The 19,197-nt window shown below is 34.9% G+C and overlaps 2 protein-coding genes across 4 annotated transcripts in view; one reads left to right on the top strand and one right to left on the bottom strand.

The window, feature by feature from the left end:
- Positions 1-19,197, bottom strand: part of jar (Myosin heavy chain 95F jaguar) — a 165,268-nt gene that overhangs the window by 91,830 nt on the left and 54,241 nt on the right. For all 3 annotated transcript variants that reach the window (XM_089098663.1, XM_089098655.1, XM_089098671.1), the window contains exon 5: positions 8,348-8,512. In XM_089098663.1, coding sequence (XP_088954789.1) covers positions 8,348-8,512 — 165 coding nt within the window. The remainder of the gene's footprint in view (positions 1-8,347; positions 8,513-19,197) is intronic.
- The window catches only part of LOC148954800 (dynein axonemal assembly factor 1-like), a 27,839-nt gene continuing 8,877 nt past the window's right edge, over positions 236-19,197 (top strand). The window contains exon 1 of the mRNA XM_089098680.1: positions 236-1,415. Within this exon, the coding sequence (XP_088954806.1) occupies positions 1,390-1,415 (26 nt within the window). The 5' untranslated portion in view covers positions 236-1,389. The remainder of the gene's footprint in view (positions 1,416-19,197) is intronic.

Here is a 19,197-nt window from a genome sequence, read left to right as displayed (position 1 = left end):
GGGAAATGGGAACTTCTTGGGAGGGTGTAAAAAGGGAGGCTTTGAATAGATTGGGATGGAGGAGGAGCGTGTGTAGCTATGTTGGCCTTAGGTGGCTTGGTGCTGCGGTGAGTTGTTAGTAGTAGTAGTAGTTAAATAGCTCATTATTTAGGGGAAAAAACTGAGATTTGAGACAATTCCCTTAGATGTGACACGTACATCATTGAGGACTTTCGATCCTTTCACCCGAAATCACCAGAATTTTTCAACCTTTTAGCATATTTCTAGACAGTTCGTCTTCAAAGTACCAATACATTAAAATGAAATCTAATTCTTTAAATTGGTTCAGTTGGAATCGAAACAACCATATATGTCTTTAGAAATTAAGAAAACCTGGGAAATCAATTTTTAATGAAAAGGTACCTCCATGTTAGTTGTGTAGTTTCACGCTTAGCGGGCGTCAAGTTTGAAAATACAGAATGTGTGTGAAAAATCAACAGATAATGAGGTAGCTCTACAAACGATAACTTTTCTGACTACTATAGAAAAAGTTCAAAAAGAAACTAAAGATATATATAGAAAAAGAAAACACTGCCAATGGTCAAGTCATGCATTAATTTGTATATTGTTAAAATTAATTATTCAAGATTAAACACTTCAAATTATTTGTGAACTGACTTACTTACAGAAGTATCTTTTTAGAAAGATCAATTAGGCCATCCTAATCTATTATATGTATCCCTTTAATTGAATATTGACATATCAATAGAATCCTATTTCTCTTTTCACTAAAAAATGATCACTTTTCTTACTTAATTTTTACATGTTCCCACAGGCTTAAGTTTGTTCAACAGGCTTATTGAACATGACGGTTGTCTACCACCCTTTTGATTGCTGTACAGTTGTACTGCTCGAGAATCAGATGCAGATAAAGTAGGTGCTACAATCGTTTGGTTGGGCTTGTTTGTAAACAAGAAAAGTTTCCGCTCACCTCTTTTGCGATTCAATTGGGCAACAACGGAGAGGATTTGCACAACGGATAATCTTAATAGTTATGTTGGGGTTCCACCCCTTGTTTCTTTTTTTTTCAGATAAATGACCGATTTTCTTTTCTGTAATTATATTTGCCTACAAGATAATTTTAATCATAAGTTGAACTCTGGTTGCTGAGCTAGATTCTTTCGTAATAAGTAAGCTTGAAGTTAAATTCTATTTTGGTCTTCCGGGTTTTGGCCATTGAAAGGTAAAATTACGAAAAAGCAGAATGGATTTTGGATGGTGATTGAGAGGATCGGCAAGGGCCAAGCGAAGGTCCAACCCTCTGCAAAGTTTGTTATACAGAACGGATATTATTTTTGAGTTAGTCTACATTGAGACCCCTTTGGGGAAGTCTATTCTTTTTTGTTATATATGTGTGACCTTTTGGAAGATTACAAGTAAGCTATTTTCTACAACTGTGTAGACTATTTTTTTTTTCAGGAACCCAGACAGGGTAGGAAAAGAATTACGAGATACCGTCCTTAGCACCATTTTTGCACCAATAATTTATATTTCCTAGCTAATTTATCTATTATGGGTTGCCTCCCCGTAGTAGCATAATATTTGTAGGCATGAATATATAATGAGTCGGAGGTAATAGGCTTGAGACTGTCTGTGCAGGATTTCGACTCTTGTTGATAGAAGAGCATTCACCAAGTGCTGTAAACCATGTTGTGACTAATATGGGCCCAGGATTGCACAAAGCGTCCATTCTTAGAGGTCCCAGAGACTTCTTGCTGTCCGGTTCTAAGCCGACTTAAACACTTCGGTGTAGACTTCAGAAGATATGTGATCTCTGTCCTGCACTGGTATCCGGGATCATTGCTTTTCCTGAGGCCAAAATAGTTTCAATGACTTAAAGCACGTAAAAATTGGAACTTGGCATGTTACCACGTAAAAAAATGACTATCATATCGAGATTTTGACTGACGAATTCAGACGATCTGAACTGGACTTACTGGGAATTGCAGATAATTACATCCTGGTAATAGGAAACATGAAAATATTGGATGTATAATTTTCTTACTTAGGATGGAATGATGGGGGTTCACAGACAGGGGATGGGACCCAATCCTAACAAGGAAGCAGCTCATTGTTATATAGGCTGGGAAGGTTTTAATAATAGAATAATGCTTATTGCTGATTTTATGACTAGAAAGTTCAGGGTTCAGTTATAGTAGTATACGCCCCTGTAGAACCGACTGACGGTGATACTAGGGACTCGGATGAATTTTACTTACAGTTACAGGAGCAAATAGACAAGGTCCCAGGTAGAAATATGATGTTATTACTGGGGGATTTTAACGCCCAGGTTGGTAGAAATAGGGACAGATGGTATCCTAGCCTAGGTAAATTTGGTGTAGGAACAGAAAACAGTAATGGATACAGACTTTTGCAATTGCGTAGGTACACCAATATAGTTATAACCAATACGGCGTTCGATTGTAAAATGGCTCATAAGTTAGTATGACATTCGCGTGATGGTAAGACTGCAAACCTAGTCAAATGTGCTCTAGTAAACCGAAGACTTACAGTATTAATACAAGATACTAGGATAGACAGAAGTGCCGTTATCGATGTTAAAATTAAAAATCATTATCTAGTAGGGCTTAGTGATAATTTAAAACTGATATTCTGGGCGGTTAGCTACCTCACAGAAAGCTAGGAAGCTGATAGGATCCGAGTTACGAGTTTAATGGAAACTTCCCAAGGCCAACGGAACATTGAATTCGAGTGTTTAAAACTATACCATATGAAAGATAACTGGAATAATTTTAATAGTACAATTTGTGACGTTGCGGAAGGTGTCTTAGGGAAGAAAGCTAGAACTGCAGCTAAGAATATTAGTGAAAAAGCTTTTTTGTTTAATAGAAAGGAGAAAGGACTTGTACAAGAATTATCTGACTGATAGGTCGTATGAAAACAAAAGAAATGTAAAGAAAATGGAGAAAGTATTAAAATATGAACTAAGGATGTGTGAAGTGGAGGCTATGGATAAAATTACCGAGGATCTGGAAGATGCAGCTAGACGATACAATGGTAAAATATTTTACTGGCATGTTAATAAATTCAGAGGGAATAGTCAATGCGGACTTGTCCCAGTTAAAGATAGGAATGGGGTCCCAATTAGCAATAAGGAAAAAACTAAAGACAGATGGGCCGAACATTTTGAGAATTTGCTTAACCAAGATAGAGTTGCAGGAAAAAATATAGAGGAAAATGAAAAAGTTTGTGATACTTTGGATGTGAAGGAAGATTTGTTTTGTGAGGAGGAATTAGCAACAGTACTAAAAGGTTTAAAGAATAATAAGGCTCCGGGTGCTAATAGTGTGGTAAATGAGTTTCTTAGATATGGTGGCTCTGAGGTTAGAAATAAGTTACTGAAGATCATTAATATGATCTTTGAAAAAGGGGATGTACCTAACGATTTTAGGAAAACCTTAATTAAGCCACTTGATGAGAAAGGTGATAAGAGTGAGTGTGGTAATTATCGAGGCATTAATCTGGTCTCTGTAAGTAGTAAATTACTTAGTAATATGATAGTTTTTAGACTGAGAGATGCCATAGAGAAAGTTTTAAGAGAAGAGCAGTGCGGTTTTAGAAAAAGTAGAGGATGTGTCGACCAAATTTTCACTCTTAGGCTAATAATTGAGAAGTGCCTGAGTTTTCAAACACCTTTGGTCCTCAGTTTTATGATTACGAGCAAACGTTCGATTCTGTTGATCGAAGAACTTTAGTAAAGGCTGTATCCTTGTATGGTAGACCAGACAAATACGTTAAAGTGATTAGTGCTATGTAAGAGAATAACACTGCTGCGGTGAAGGTAGGAAATGAGGTTAGCAGCTGATTTTGTATTAAATCAGGAGTTAAGCAGGACTGTGTTCTATCCCCCTTTATATTGATTATTTTGATGGACTTTGTTTTAAGGAGCACAGAAAAGGCAATGGGAGACCACGGAATCAAACGGGAAGGAAAAAGTCTCCTGGACTTGGATTATGCTAATGATTTAAGCATCCTAGATGAAAGTGCGAGCAAAATGAATGGAGTTTTAGAGGTTTTGCGGGTTCAGGGTGCTAGAATTGGTTTGAAAATTAATGTTAAGAGAACCAAAGCACTAAGGCTAGGAATAAGTGAAAATGAAAAGATGACATTGGCCAATAAAAATATTGATCAGTTGGGCAGCTTCACTTACCTTGGTAGTATTATTAGCAAAGATGGTGGGATCAGTGATGATGTTAAAAGTAGAATAGCCAAGGCTCAGGGTGTTTTTCAGTTAAAAAAAGTTTGGAAGGATAGGAAGATAAGTCTGCAAACCAAGATTAGAATATTAGAAGCTACAGTCATGACAGTGGTCAAATATGGCTCTGAAGCATGGACGCTCCGAAAAGCGGATGAAGATTTGCTAGATGTTTTCCAGAGAAATTGCTTAAGGATTGTTCTGGGTACCCGGCTGACTGGCCGTATTTCAAACAATAGGCTATAAGAAAAATGTGGTTCAATACCGCAAAAAAGGGCTATAATGAAAGAAAGGTTGAAGTGGTTAGGGCATGTTGTCCGGATGAAGGATGACAGATTGCCGAAGATTGTTCTTTTCGGCCAACCATCTAGGGCTAAACGGAAAGCAGGTCGTCCCCGTCTGGCGTGGGTGGACGTCATAAAGAAAGATTTAAAGGAACAGGGAACTTGATGGGCGGGTGTAAAAAGGGAGGCTTTGAATCGATTGGGGTAGAGGAGGATCGTGTGTAGCTGTGTTGGGCTCAGGCGGCTTGGTGCTGCGGTGAGTTGTTAGTAGTAGTAGTAGTTTGCACCAATATGTGGTGACACCCGTACCTTACCACAAGAATACTGGTGGCAGTCGTGGCTTACCAGTATAATAAGTTATATAACAACGCAAGGAAAGTTGTAGAAGATCCCGGTTTTCAGGTATGAATAGACCTCTGATGGAGCCAGGGGGCAGGAAATGCTTTCATTTTGATGTTCTTGGTAATTTAACAAAGTAGCGATTGATTAGCTAAAGAAATAAAAAAATGGTCTTAACATTAGCCTCTAAAAAAGACTAAATCATCTTATTTTTATGAATTTGCGGTCTGAATGCGTAATTTACATATAGGTGCGAAGTGCCCAAGCGGTCAAAACCCTGATCTACGACTATATTGTGAAGTTCCAGTTGTTGAATGGATGTAGTCAACTGGAATCCAGTGTTGCCATTGATGCTAGGTTATTCGGGAAGCGTCTATTTATAGTGTCTCCCTGGGCATAAAACCTCTGCGACTGACCAGAATAGTTCGGCCCCTGGAGCAGAATCCTAACCAAACTTGGGAGCTCATGGGTAATAAGTAATGATTACGATCTCCCAACTGAGAATGAGTGGGTGATCATATTCTTAGTGAATTCTCTCCTCCGACGCCAGAAATTGAAGGGCAGTACAAGCTCCTGGTCTATGATTGCCTAAACGAGGGTCCGAAATCAAATTTAGTTATGCTATCAAATATTTCTAAAGCTATCTGTTTCATCAGAAAGAAATGTCACGAGGAAGTGATTTCCTTTGTGGGTTACTTTTAGCTTAAACAAGGAAAATCTAATTTGACATCTTTAGCAACTCTATGAGGTTGTTTTTAAAATTTATGTAGTTTCCAATGTTTTTCATGTTGGTGCTTTAACACCTGTTATGAAAAAGGGCAAAGATAGTCGACAGTATAGCTCTTGCCAACCCATAGTTGTATCTTTGGTGCTTCGCAAACTTTTGGAGTTGCTAGTGATTATTGACATGAAAACCCCTGCGGTTCAGTTTTAAGAAGCGATATAGCTCTGAACATGTTCACTCCATACTGACAAACTCGTTTTAAATAGAAAGAGTCAAGAAGTCTTAATCCTCGCCACCCATGACGTCTCTCACACTTTTGACACTAAAATTCACGCTCATTTATTGAGTACTGTCTGAGTACTGTAACAATTAGAGCTTTGAAAGGTATCAGCCAAGAAGGTTTAACCCCAGCTACACTTTGTATTAATAGTGAAACTGAAGCGCCAAAAATAGCTAATATAAGCTTTGTTCTTCTCACGAACTTTGAGTGACCTGCTTTATTACCTTTCTCTTCTCAATTACGCAGATGACACCCAGAATCTAATTCGACCGTTTTCCTCAGTTGAGGATAAATTTACCAGCTTAGTTATCAGTATGCCCAAAATAGGGCTTGTGTTCATAAAGCGAAGTCTAAGTTTTCTGACCTGATTTAGAATATACACAGAAAGGTAAACCAATTACAACACATTTCTATAAGCATCAATTACATCCGTTTGCTCTTATGATCCAGCATAAAATCGATTCGCTTTCTCCTAACTTCTGACTTCGAAGAAAGACTAGACAAATCTTTTGGGCTACTTGTACAATGTAAGGCATACCGCCGTCGATCTGTTCTGACTAGATCATATAAAGCTTTTGCACTTTCTCATGTCCTCGCACTATCACCGTTTGGGTCTATATTCACCGGCTCAGATAAAAAAAACGTTATTGTAGTTTCGGTGTGCTAAGTTTTGTTTTGCGTCTCCCTGTGGTCCCAAAACACCCAACTCGTTTAATCATATGGAAAAGCAGAGGCCTTACGAGCAGCTTAGCAACGCAGATCGAGTTTCTTGTCGAAGCTAGATTCCTCCCAGGCACTTCACTCAGTTATGATGTTGTTCTGAATTTTGTGATAAAGATGTCAAACTTCATAAAACAACAGTCTCGTTTGCTTTTAAGTTTTTTTTGTTGTTTTTTTCATTGAGATTTTTCTCTCTGTTGGTTTTTTTTATATCAATCGTTTCGTCGTATTATTGTCTTGTTTCATGCATTTTTTGTTTATAATTTCTTTCTTTCTTTTCCATAATACTAAGTTAAGACACCTTTGTATGTCTTCTTGGGTAATAAAGAAGTTGCTTACTTACTTGCGAAAAATTGCATTTATCGACGACTACATGATTTTTAGAAGCCAAATATTTTTTCTGTTAGGCGGATTTTTTTTCTTCCTTTTTTTCATGATACTCCATTGATTTATTTGTATGTTTTTTTGGGTAATAAAGTTGTTAATTAGTAAAAATGTTACTTATCGACCACTAAATAATTTTTCAGAAGCCAGATACTTCTTCCCTAAGATGGTTGGTGCATTAGAATCAAAATTAACGATGAGTCTTTTACTTTATGCCCTCTAATATTTTTTTTTATGAAATTCTTCAACATGGCGTCTGAAAGGGTCATATACGAGACAAAATTATCTAATTAATCTAAAATTAAAATTATCTAAGCTCGTATCTAAGACAAAAATTATTTTCTTTTACTATTATTAGGTTTTATCTGGATATACCCGCAGCAGTAGAGTGAATTTAAAACGATTTAATTACTGAATTTTCAATATAGATATATTTAATCAGAATTTTTTATTTTATCACTACCAATAACAAAAAAGTTAGAATTTTTCGTTTTTTGGTTAGCATTCAGCAACGTTAAATGTATAAAACACCCCGAAACAAATTATATTTTTTTAATTATCACTGACTATTAATTCATGAATAACCACTCAAACTGAAAGTGAGGCGTCCAACAACTCAGAGTTTTTGTTGCAAGGCACTCAGTCACAAACACAGTAAATTTCATTTCAATTATCACTGGCTATCAATTTTACGTATGATCACTCAACCTGAGAGTGATGTGGTCAATAACACAGAGTTTCCGTTACCAGGCATATAAACGCAAACACACACATTATAGATGTAATTTCTTTCAGTTACCACTGGAAACAATTTTAACCTGAAAGTAAGATGGTCACCAACACATATTTTTCGTTACTTAGAACTTAGTCACAAACACACGCATCATAGCCGCAAGTCCTTTTACAGCAATTACACAGAGTTTCATGTAGGAAAACACAAAGTTTTTCTGTGTTTCACAGAGTTTCTATTTATGGAAACACAGAGTATCCGTTAAGAACAGAGTTTGTACAGAACAGAATCACAATAGAACTAGAACAGTTTCCGTTCCGTTACTATAGTCACAAAAACGTAAATTATAGCCGTGAATTTATTTCAGTTATCACTGGATAGGAGTTTAACATATACTCACTCAAGCTGAATTGAGCACCATATAACCGTAAAATACTGTTTTTTCTTCATTTTTTAAAGATATTTTTAGGGGGGGGGGTAACAGTACGAAAAAACAAAAAATAGGATAGTTTTATAAAACCTATAAGAAAATAATTTTAAAAATATTAGGATCTATAACAATTTGATGAGAAGGGCTAAAACTTACAAGAGCCATTAGCCTCTCCCCCTTCCATACGTGCATTATCCTTACCTTCGAGTATTCGTTGCTCAATTGGTCCAGCACCTGTGCCCCACGACTCACACAGATATCTTAATATGTACTTTGTGGATTCAGTTTTTCCTGCTCCTGATTCTCCTGATACAATGATTGATTGAGATTGCTTCAACACTTTCATGTCCCTAAATGCTTTGTCAGCTGAAATGAAAAGAACATGAAAGTTAAAAAACAATATATGCAATTACACCAAATTCTCATTAGGAGGAAAATCAGATCTATTTTCCTGGGAGGAGTGGGGTCAAATCGAGAAATTTTTAGTACTATCTTTTACTATTTCTCAAAGGGGAAGGGTACTTCAGATAGTCCTCGATAGTTTGAACCAGCACTCCTTCTGTGTGAATGTGTGGAAATTTCAGAGTTTTTCCGATTTTTTTTATGGTTCTTTTTAACTGAAACAGTTTTTACTTAGTTTTAGTCTTTGCTGAAGACAGCTGTCCAATATAGAGCCGAATCGAGGCCGTACCCAGAGGGGGGGGGAGGGGGTTAGAGGGGTTTGAACCCTATCGAAATGTTTTTTTGACTTGTAAAAACGTAACAAAAATGGATATAAACAAATTTTGTATGCGTTTTTTGAGGTTTTGGTGTAACCCCCACCCGAAAAAAAATCTTTGAGTAAAACCCCTCCCAAATAAATCCTGGGTACGGCCTTGAGCCAAAATATTAGCAAAGCTTTTATTCAAGTCATTGCCTTCGCAAAAGTCTCAATTATAACATAAGTTCATGTTTTTGTATGACGGGAAAGCAGTGTGCTCTTCATTGTTTGCCACTGTATTGCCACCTTCTGTCCTTAATACCTACAGTTGAGTCCCCACTTCTTCTTATTAATTAAATAAATAAACAATCAATGCGAACAAACATACAATATGTATATTAATGTAAATGTATAAATAAATCTTAAAACAAGTGAAACTTAAATTGAATATGCAAATCAAGTTTGAATCGAATAAAAATAACCACAAACAAGAATTTGGGTATCGTCTCACTGCAGAAGCCTGAAACGTACTGCGTCATTTGCGCTTTACTGAAAAACAATTATATTACAAATGTTTTCTTTGTACTTAATATTGAAAATAAATATTAAAATTACAGAAAAATTTTGAACTGATGAGCTTTTAGCAATTAATATCATTACGCATCAAATATTCAGTTTAATTTATTAGTTCTTTTCAAGATTGGTCAAGACAAATACAGTTTCACTACAAGCAAAATTTGGATACTGCCCCCTTATTTAACTGTAAAAACCTAAAGCCTTCTGCGTCATTGGTGCTTCACTGAAAACGAATTACTCGTATATTACAAATCTATTATTTTCCAGTTCTTAAAGCATTGAAAATGAAAATAAAAATTACAGTTAAAAAAAAAATCTTGAACTGATGGATCTTTCAACAATTAATATCATTATATATCTAATATTCAATTTGATTTTGTTTATACTTTCCAAGACTGTTCAAGACTCATATAGTTTTGCCATTTTTTTTAACTCAGCCATTTTTTGTAACTAATCGTGTTAATTTGTTATGAAAACATTCTATGGCTTCTAGGCATTTCTATTTGAGCTGAAAACTGCACCTCAAACTTTGTGCAACATGCATTTTCTTGCATGAAACACCAAAATACAATAAAATGTCAAGTTTCGGAGTGTTCCACCACTCGCAAGCAAGTGCCATTGGTATTTTTGAATCCGCAGGGTCAATTTAGGGGGTGGAGGGTAGGCTAATTCTCGTAGCAGCCCCATTCCGTCGTGGTAAGGTTCAACACCTGGCGTCCGGACTATCATATAATCTACCAAGCACACAACTACCCCAAATCAGTATCAATAAATAAATGAAACCCACAACGAAAAAAAATTAAAATAAATATTAGAGTCAAACTCAAAACGAGCATAAATTAATGTGAGTAGGGTTCAAAACCCCCATGCTTTCTAAAAGCCAGAATATAATTTGTACTTTACTGAAAAAAAATGCAAATGAGTTTACTGAAAAAAAATGTGCATTGTCAATTTAATATACATATGCTGATATTTATTCCATAAAATCTTAATTAATTTTTGATTTCTTAAAGTTACAAAAGTAAAAATATTTCAGAGAATTGTTTTCAGTAAAGCGCCAATGACGCAGTAGGTTTTAGGCTTCTGCAGTGAGACGATACCCAAACTCTTGTTTGTAGTTGTTTTTATTCGACTCAAACTTGATTTGCATATTCAATTTAAGTTTCACTCGTTTTAAGAATTATTTATTCATTTACATTAATATACATTGTATGTTTGTTCGCAATGATTGTTTATTTAATTTCTGTTCGTTTTAAGTTTCATTTATATTCAATAGCAAAATATTTTTTCGTCTTAAGCTTGATTTTCATATTCAATCCAAGCATTACTCGCTTTAAGATCTATTTTTTCATTTATATTATTACTTGTTGTATGTTTTTTGCTATAATTGTTTATTTAATTTCTGCTCGTTTTGGGTTTCATTTATTCTTTAATATTAATTTCTGGTGGTTTTGAGTTTGAATCTTAACAGGTATTTTTATATCCTGAGCTTAAGTTTAGAATGGTCTTTACTCTTATTTTCAAAACTTATTTTTATGAAAGTTTTTTTTTAAATTAATTTTTGTTCGTTATTGATTGCAAGAAGTTTCAAGTTTTTAGGGCATGGGGGGGAATGCTTACTGTCCGATAATTCTTGACTTTAAAAAACGGATCTAGAACTTTCAATTTAAATCGAATGAGGCTTTTTTCAAAGTCTATACGATTACCTCTTTGATAAAAACCTTATATATGAACAATAGACAGCTTGCATAACTTGTGGACATCGATTGACAACAATGAATGGATTGAAAAAATAGCTCCAATAAGGGTGTTTAGACCATTTCACTTGCTGACACAAAGGGATCACGACTGTTTGGAATTGACCTTAATAGGAATTTGTGTGCCAAAGCAATTTTGCATCTATCACAGAGTATGTATTCTAACCTTATAATTGGATAATCATAATAGATTTCCTATGTGTTCTTCCCATAAGTTATAAACAAAAACCCTTCCCATAAGTTATAACCCCCCTTAATAAGTTATGCCCCAGGGCATAACTTGCAACGCCTACCCCTGGGCCCTGGTGGGCTGTGTCGACACCGGAGATTTTTGTTATCAGAACTTTGAAATATTTTAACATAATGTCTATCTCAACATTTTTATCTGATGCATTTAGGGCGTGGAGGAGGGAGAGGGGCTAGTTGCCCTTCAATCTCTTTTGACTCTTAAAAAGTGAACAAGAATTTTCAATTTTCAATCAAATGAGCCACCTCTAAAGTTTATACGAGCATCCCTTCCATAAGAAATAATATGAAGGATTCAGAGAACCCTTAAATTACAACCCTTGCCCTGAGGGATTTGGGGGAGTTGTAATCTTCAAAGACCTAATTTCCAGAACTTAAAACTACGTTTAATAAAATGGCTGTCTTAAAATTTGGATTTGATGTGTTTCGGGAAAAGGTGGGCGTGAGAGGGGGGTTAGTTGCCATAAAATCACTTTCGACTATTACAAAGGGCACCAGCCCTTGGAAATTCCAATCGAATGAGCCATTTTTGAAATTTCTATGACAATACCTTCTATAAAAACCTTTCATGCCCCCAGGGCATAACTTATGACCCTTTCCCTGAGGGATGTGGGGGATTGTTCTCCTCAAAAACATATTTTCTACTTGAAAATCAACCACGCTGAATAAAATGGCTATCTCAAAATTTTTATTGGATGTGTTGGGGGGAATGATGGGCGTGGGGGGGGGGCTAGTTGCCCCCAATCACTTTCGACTATTAAAAAGGGCACCAGCCTTTTGAATTTCCAATTGAATGTGCCTGTTTTGAAGTTTCTACGACAACACCTTCTATAAAAACCTTATAAGCCCCCAGGGCATAACTTAACACCCTTGCTCTGATGGTTGTGGGGGAGTATCCTCCTCAAAAGCATATTTTCTATCTGGAAATCAACTACACTGAACAAAATGGCTTTCTAAAATTTGTGATTGGATGTGTTTGGGGGAATGATGGGCGTGGGGGGGGGGGGCTAGTTGCCCTCCAATCACTTTCGACTATTAAAAAGGGCACTAGCCCACTAATTTCCAATCGAATGAGTCTGTTTTGAAATTTCTACGACAACGCCTTCTATAAAAACCTTATATGGCCCCAGGGCATAACTTAAAACCCTTGCCCTGAGGGTTGTGGGGGAGTGTCCTCCTCAAAAATATTTTTGATCTGGAAATCAACTACGATGAACAAAAATGGCTATCTCAAAATTTTGATTGGATGTGTTTGGGGGAATGATGGGCGTAAGGGGGGGGGCTAGTTGCCCTCCAATCACTTTTGACTATTAAAAAGGGCACTATCCCTTGGAATTTCCAATCGAATGAGCCTTTTTTGAAATTTCTATGACAAAACCCCTTCTATAAAAACCTTAAATGCCCCCAAGGCATAACTTAAAACCCTTGCCCTGAGGGTTGTGGGGGATTGTCCTCCTCAAAAACACGTTTTCTATCTGTAAATCAACTACGCTTAACAAAATGGTTATCTCAAACTTTTGATGGGATGTGTTTGGGGGAAGGCTGGGCGGGGGGAGGGGCTAGTTGCCCTCCAATCACTTTCAACTATTAAAAAGGGCACTATCCCTTTGAATTTCCAATCGAATTCGCCTTTTTTGAAGTTTCTACGACAACGCCTTGTATAAAAACCTTATATGCCCCCAGGGCATATCTTAAAACCCTTGCCCTGAAGGTTCTGTGGGAGTGTCCTCCCCAAAAACATACTATCTATCTGGAAATCAACACCGCTGCACAAAATGGCTATCTAAAAATTTGATTGAATGTGTTTGGAGGAATAACGGGCGTGGGGGGGCTAGTTGCACTCCGATCCCTTTTGGCTAATGAAAAGACAATTACCCCTCGAATTTCGAATTGAATAAGCCCGTTTTTAAATATCTACGACAATACCTTCTATAAGAATCTTCATTGCCCTCAGGGCATAACTTAAAACCCTTGCCCTGAGGGTTGTGGGGAGTTTCCTCCTCAAGAATATATTTTCTATCTGGAAATCAACTACGCTGAACAAAATGGCTATCTAAAAATTTTGATTGGATGTGTTTGGGGAAATAATTCGCGGGGGGGGGGGGGAGAGGGGGCTAGTTAAACTCCAATCACTTTCGACTATTAAAAACGGCACTAGCCCTTTAATTTCCAATCGAATGAGCATGTTTTGAAGTTTCTACGACAACGCCTTCTATAAAAACCTTATATGCCCCCAGGGCATAACTTAAAACCCTTGCCCTGAGGGTTGTGGGGGAGTATCCTCCTCAAAAATATAGTTTCTATTTGGAAATCAACTATCCTGAACAAAATGGCTATCTCAAAAATTTGATGGGCGGTGTTGGTGGGGATAAAGGGCGCGGGAGGGGGGCTAGTTGCTATTCAATCACTTTGGACTATTAAAAAGGATACTAGCCCTTTGAATTTCCAATCGAATGAGCCTGTTTTGCAGTTTCTACGACAACACCTTCTATAAAAACCTTATATGCCCCCAGGGCATAACTTAAAACCCTTGCCCTGAGGGTTGTGGTGGATTGTCCTCCTCAAAAACATGTTTTCTATATGAAAATAAACTACGCTGAACAAAATGACCATCTCAAATCTTTAATTAGATGTACTTGGGGAAATTATGGGCGTGGGGGGGCTAATTGCACTCCAATCACTTTCGATTATTTAAAAGAACACTAGCCCTTTGGATTCCCAATCGAATGAGCCTTTTTTGAAGTTTCTATGACAACGCCTTCTGTAAAAACCGTATGTTCCCCCAGGGCATATCCTAAAACCCACGCCCCGAGGGTTCTGGGGGAGTGTTCTCCTCAAAAATATATTTTCTATCTGGAAATCAACTACGCCGAACAAAATTGCTGTCTCAAAATTTTGATTGGATGTGTTTGGGGGAATAATGGGCGTTGGGTGGGGGCTAGTTGCACTCCAATTACTTTCGACTATTAAAAAGGGCACTAGCCCTTTAATTTCCAATCGAATGAGCCTGTTTTGAAGTTTCTACGACAACGCCTTCTATGAAAACCTTATATGCCCCAAGGGCATAACTTAAAACTCTTGCCCTGAGGGTTGTTGGGGAATGTTCTCCTCAAAAATATATTTTATATCTGAAAATCAACTACGCTGAACAAAATGGCTATCTGAAACTTTTGATTGGATATGTTTGGGGAAATGATGGGCGTGGGGAGGGGGGCTAGTTACACTCCAATCACTTTCGACTATTAAAAAGGGCACTAGCCCTTTAATTTCCAATCGAATGAGCATTTTTTGAAGTTTCTACGATAACACATTCTATAAAAACCTTATATGCCCCCAGGGCATAACTTAAAACACTTGCCCTGAGGGTTGTGGGAGTAGTATGTTACCTTATACTTTGCGGAGACGTATAGCAATCTCCATGTTATTTGCGGAGACACATAGCAAATACCATGTTATTCTAACAGACATAGGAAATATCATGTTATTCTACGACGCCCCCGTACCAAACAGGTTTTTCTGGTAGGTAAAGATTTCTACAGGTCATTACACCTTTGCCAAGAGATTAAACCAGTACTGTCTATAACTTAATTTACGTAGGTTAAACTTCCGGTGGTTAAGAAAGCGTAACGAGTAATTAAAGTATGAGGAATGGGATGCTATAATTAGAATTGCTTTAAGTTGAAAATTGTGACGTAAAAATAACTCAGTTATTTGCTTGCGTGTATAGGAATTCCCATGTTATTTGCTTGCCTGTATTTTGTGTTAAATAAGTAGTTTTGTATCTGTTAAAAGAGCTTTAAGGGGTTTGAGAGACTCAGTTGCCGGATTCCGTGTGGTTTTTCTTTACTTAGTGCTCATTAAAAAAGAAGTTTTGTTTTAAATATGTAGTTTTTTTATGTTTTAAAAGAGCTTTAAGGGGTTTGAGAAACTCAGTTGCCTTATTCCGTGTGGTTTTTCTTTAATTCGTGTTCATTAAAATTTAAGTGTTTGTTTTATATAGGTATTTTCTGTATCTGTTAAAATAGATTTAATGGATTTGACAGACTCTGTTGCCTGATTCCGGATGGTTTTTCTTTACTTAGTGCACATTAAAAAGTAAAGTTTTGTATTAAATAAGTAGTTATTGTATCTTTTAAAAGATCTTTAAGGGGTTTGAGGGACTCAGTTGCCTGAGTCCGTGTTGTTTTTCTTTACTTGATTCACATTAAAAACAAAATTTTTTTGTTAAATAAGTAGCTCTTGTATCTTTTAAAAGAGCTTTGAGGGATTTGAGAGACTCTGTTGACTGATTCCGTGTGGTTGTTCTTTACTTAGTTCTCATTAAAAAACTAAATTTTTCTTGTAAATAAGTAGTTCTTGTATCTTTTAAAATAACTTTACGGGGTTTGAGAGACTCCGTTGCCTGATTCCGTGTCGTTTTTGTTTACTTGATACCCATTAAAAACAAAAATTAGGATTTCTGTTAAATAAAAAAATCTTATAAAATTTAAAAGATCTTTAAGGGATTTGAGAGACTCTTAAATGCATTAGTTTTTCAGTAAAAACACTCGATATCCGAATAGTTTTTAATTCAAACTTTTTTAAAACTTCAAAATTTTTCAACTTTATTTATTTTTTTCTTTTTGTGCTTAACTTACAATATCAAAATATGCTTACAGTTCTATCAATTGCGCTCTGTGTTTGTTCAGAGACACGATGTGACTTTCCCACTGGTATTTTATGACCGGTTATTGACACTACTTAATCTATTGCATGTATTAAATCAGTATTTTTTACTAAGTGGAACGATAAACACATAAGTCATATCTTTAAAAAAAAGTGAAGATGAAGCGTTTTAGTAAAGTATGTTTACATAACAAGGTTATTATAGCATTAAATACTGACAAAGAAAAGTATTTAAACTTTGAAACAAGTACAGATGGTAGAACTATTGGAAATGTATGCATGCATCGTCATGACATAAATGAATTAAATTTCTTTGGAATACCGACAAAATTTAACTCTTATGTTGGTTGTTATGCTAGATTGAGATCTCCAGAGAAGATTGCACTCAAAGAGAGTGCCAACATAAAATAATCATTTATGATAGAGGACAACTCCTTGCTACTGCTCCAGGTAACAAATTACCTACTGATAAATCCAATCGTCACCTTTCGGGTATTAGCATTCAATGAAAGATTAATAAAAGAAAGGCCGACTCTTCTACTAATATCGTAAGCCTTATCTTGTATACGTGCCGAAACTGTTACCTGTGTAAAAATAATTTGATAATAGACAGTGAAATTCCCAGAAAAAAAAGGGCATTGTCAGAAAATATCACTATGGAATATAAAGATGAATCGATGAAAAACAAAGCACCAGCAAACGTTACTATCATTGATCAAACAGTCATTGAATCAAATAATACCAAAGACGAAAAGCATATTGAGCCTGTTTATGAGACACAACTAAAATTTGTTTATGACTCAAAATGTAATTCCAATCATTATACTGATTACGAACTAAGAAAAGAGAATATATAGAAGATAAAGAGATAACAGTGTTAAATATTTTCTGCAACAGATCCAAAATTTCGCAAGTTCATCGTTGATATTAATAGTGTATAATCACATATTTATTGTATTAATATTCTACAGAAATTTATTTCATTATATATATTTTTTTAATTACAGCGCTATGTGATCAATATTTTTATAGTCAGATAGCATATCAAACGTTTAGAATGTCTAATAAAACGTCAGAGATGCAAGAAAAGGAATTTGGATACATCTATTGTCAGACACATGGTATAATATTGCCAAAATCTTGTTATCAAAAGGAACAAATTATTTATCAACATTCGTTAATTGATATTTCATTATTAATAAAGTGTAAGTAAGTAAGTAAGTAACCAAATCTTTCTTTAGTTCAACTATTTTTTACGCAATAAATAAATTTAAATGAGGAAATTATGAAAATAAAAATTGTAATTAAGAAGAATAATCTTTATTGAAGTCACTAATTGGATGCATAATGCGGAAATTTAATATGAGAAATTATGAAAAATTTTAATTTATTACAAAGTTCTTTCCTAAATTTAAATCCTGGATAACTAAAATAGACATTTCATTCAAGAAATTATTACAAAATTAATAGAAAGTAAAAAACTCTTTCTCGAAGTCACCTCTTGGATACACAATGCAGAAATTTATTCTTCCTTGAATTCACCTCCTGGATAAATAAAAAAACATTTCATTCAAGAAATTATGACAAAATTCATAGTAAGTAACAAACTCTTTCTCGAATTCACCTCTTGGATACATGATGAAGAAATTTCATTTAAGAAATTTTAAAAAATTTTAAGCAAGTATCAAACTTTTTCCTGAATTCACCTTTTGGATGAACAATGAAAAAACTTCATTTCAGAAAATACAAAAAAAATATAAGTAAGTAAGTAACAAAGTCGTTCTTGACGTCACCTCTTTGCTACGCAATACAGAAATTTCATTAAAGAAATCATGAAAAAATTGTAAGTAAGTTGTAAATTTTTTCTTGAATTTGCCTCCTGGGTAAATAAAAAAGACTCTTCATTGAAAAAATTATTAAAAAATTATAAGTACGTAGCAAAATCTTTCTCGAATTTACCAGTTGGATAAACAAAACGGATATTTTGTTCAAGAAATTATGAGAAAATTCCAAGTAAGTAAGGAACTATTTATTGTTTTCATGACCTAGTTAGACGATATAGAAATTTCATTCAGGAAATTATGAAAAAATGCTCTGTAAGTAACAATTTCTTTCTTGAAGTCTACTCTTGGATAAATAATACGGAAATTCTCTTTCAGGAATTATGAAAATGTTTGTAAGTAAGTAACAAACTCTTTTTGTTTTCACCTCTGGGATATACTGTATAAATACTTCATTCAAAAAATTATGAAAAAACCGCAAATAAGGAACTTTTTTTTTCTCTTTATCACAAACAATTTTCACTTAGACACACGATGTAGAAATTTAATTCAAGAAATTATGTAAAAATTCTCAGTAAGTAACAATTTCTTTCTTGAAGTCAATGAAAAAATTTTAAGCAAGTAACAAACTCTTTCCTGAAGTCACCTCTTGGATACACAATGCAGAAACTTCATTTAAGAAACTATAAAAAAAATGTAAGTATGTAAGTAGCAAATTCTTTCTTGAAGTCACCTCTTGGCTACACAATACATAAATTTCAATAAAGAAATCATGAAAAAATTCTAAGTAAGTTGTAATTTGTTTCTTGAATTTGCCTCCTGTGTAAATAAAAAAGACACTTCATTAAAGAAATTATTAAAAAATTATAAGTAAGCATCAACTTCTTTCTTGAATTCACCAGCTGGATAAACAAAAAAGATATTTCGTTCAAGAAATTATGACAAAATTCCAAGTAAGTAAGGAACCCTTTATTGTTTTCATGACTTAGATACACGATATAGAAATTTCCTTCAGAAAATTATGAAAAAATGCTCTGTAAGTAACAATTTCTTTTTTTGAAGTCTAATCTTGAATAAATAATACGGAAATTCTATTTCAGGAATTATTAAAATGTTTGTAAGTAAGTAACAAACTCTTTTTGTTTTCACCTCTGGGATATACTATATAAATACTTCATTCAAGAAATTATGAAAAAATCGCAAATAAGTAACTTTTTTTTCTCTTTATCACAAACAATTTTCACTTAGCTACACGATGTAGAAATTTAATTCAAGAAATTATGAAAAAATTCTCAGTAAGTAACAATTTCTTTCTTGAAGTCAACT

Source organism: Artemia sp. Qi Xiang Cuo, chromosome 2 (genome assembly GCF_049724085.1).
Source record: "Artemia sp. Qi Xiang Cuo chromosome 2, ASM4972408v1, whole genome shotgun sequence".
Taxonomy (NCBI): Eukaryota; Metazoa; Arthropoda; class Branchiopoda; order Anostraca; family Artemiidae; genus Artemia; species Artemia sp. Qi Xiang Cuo.
Note: the sequence above shows the minus strand (reverse complement) of the source record. Positions and strands in the feature narration are given on the sequence as shown.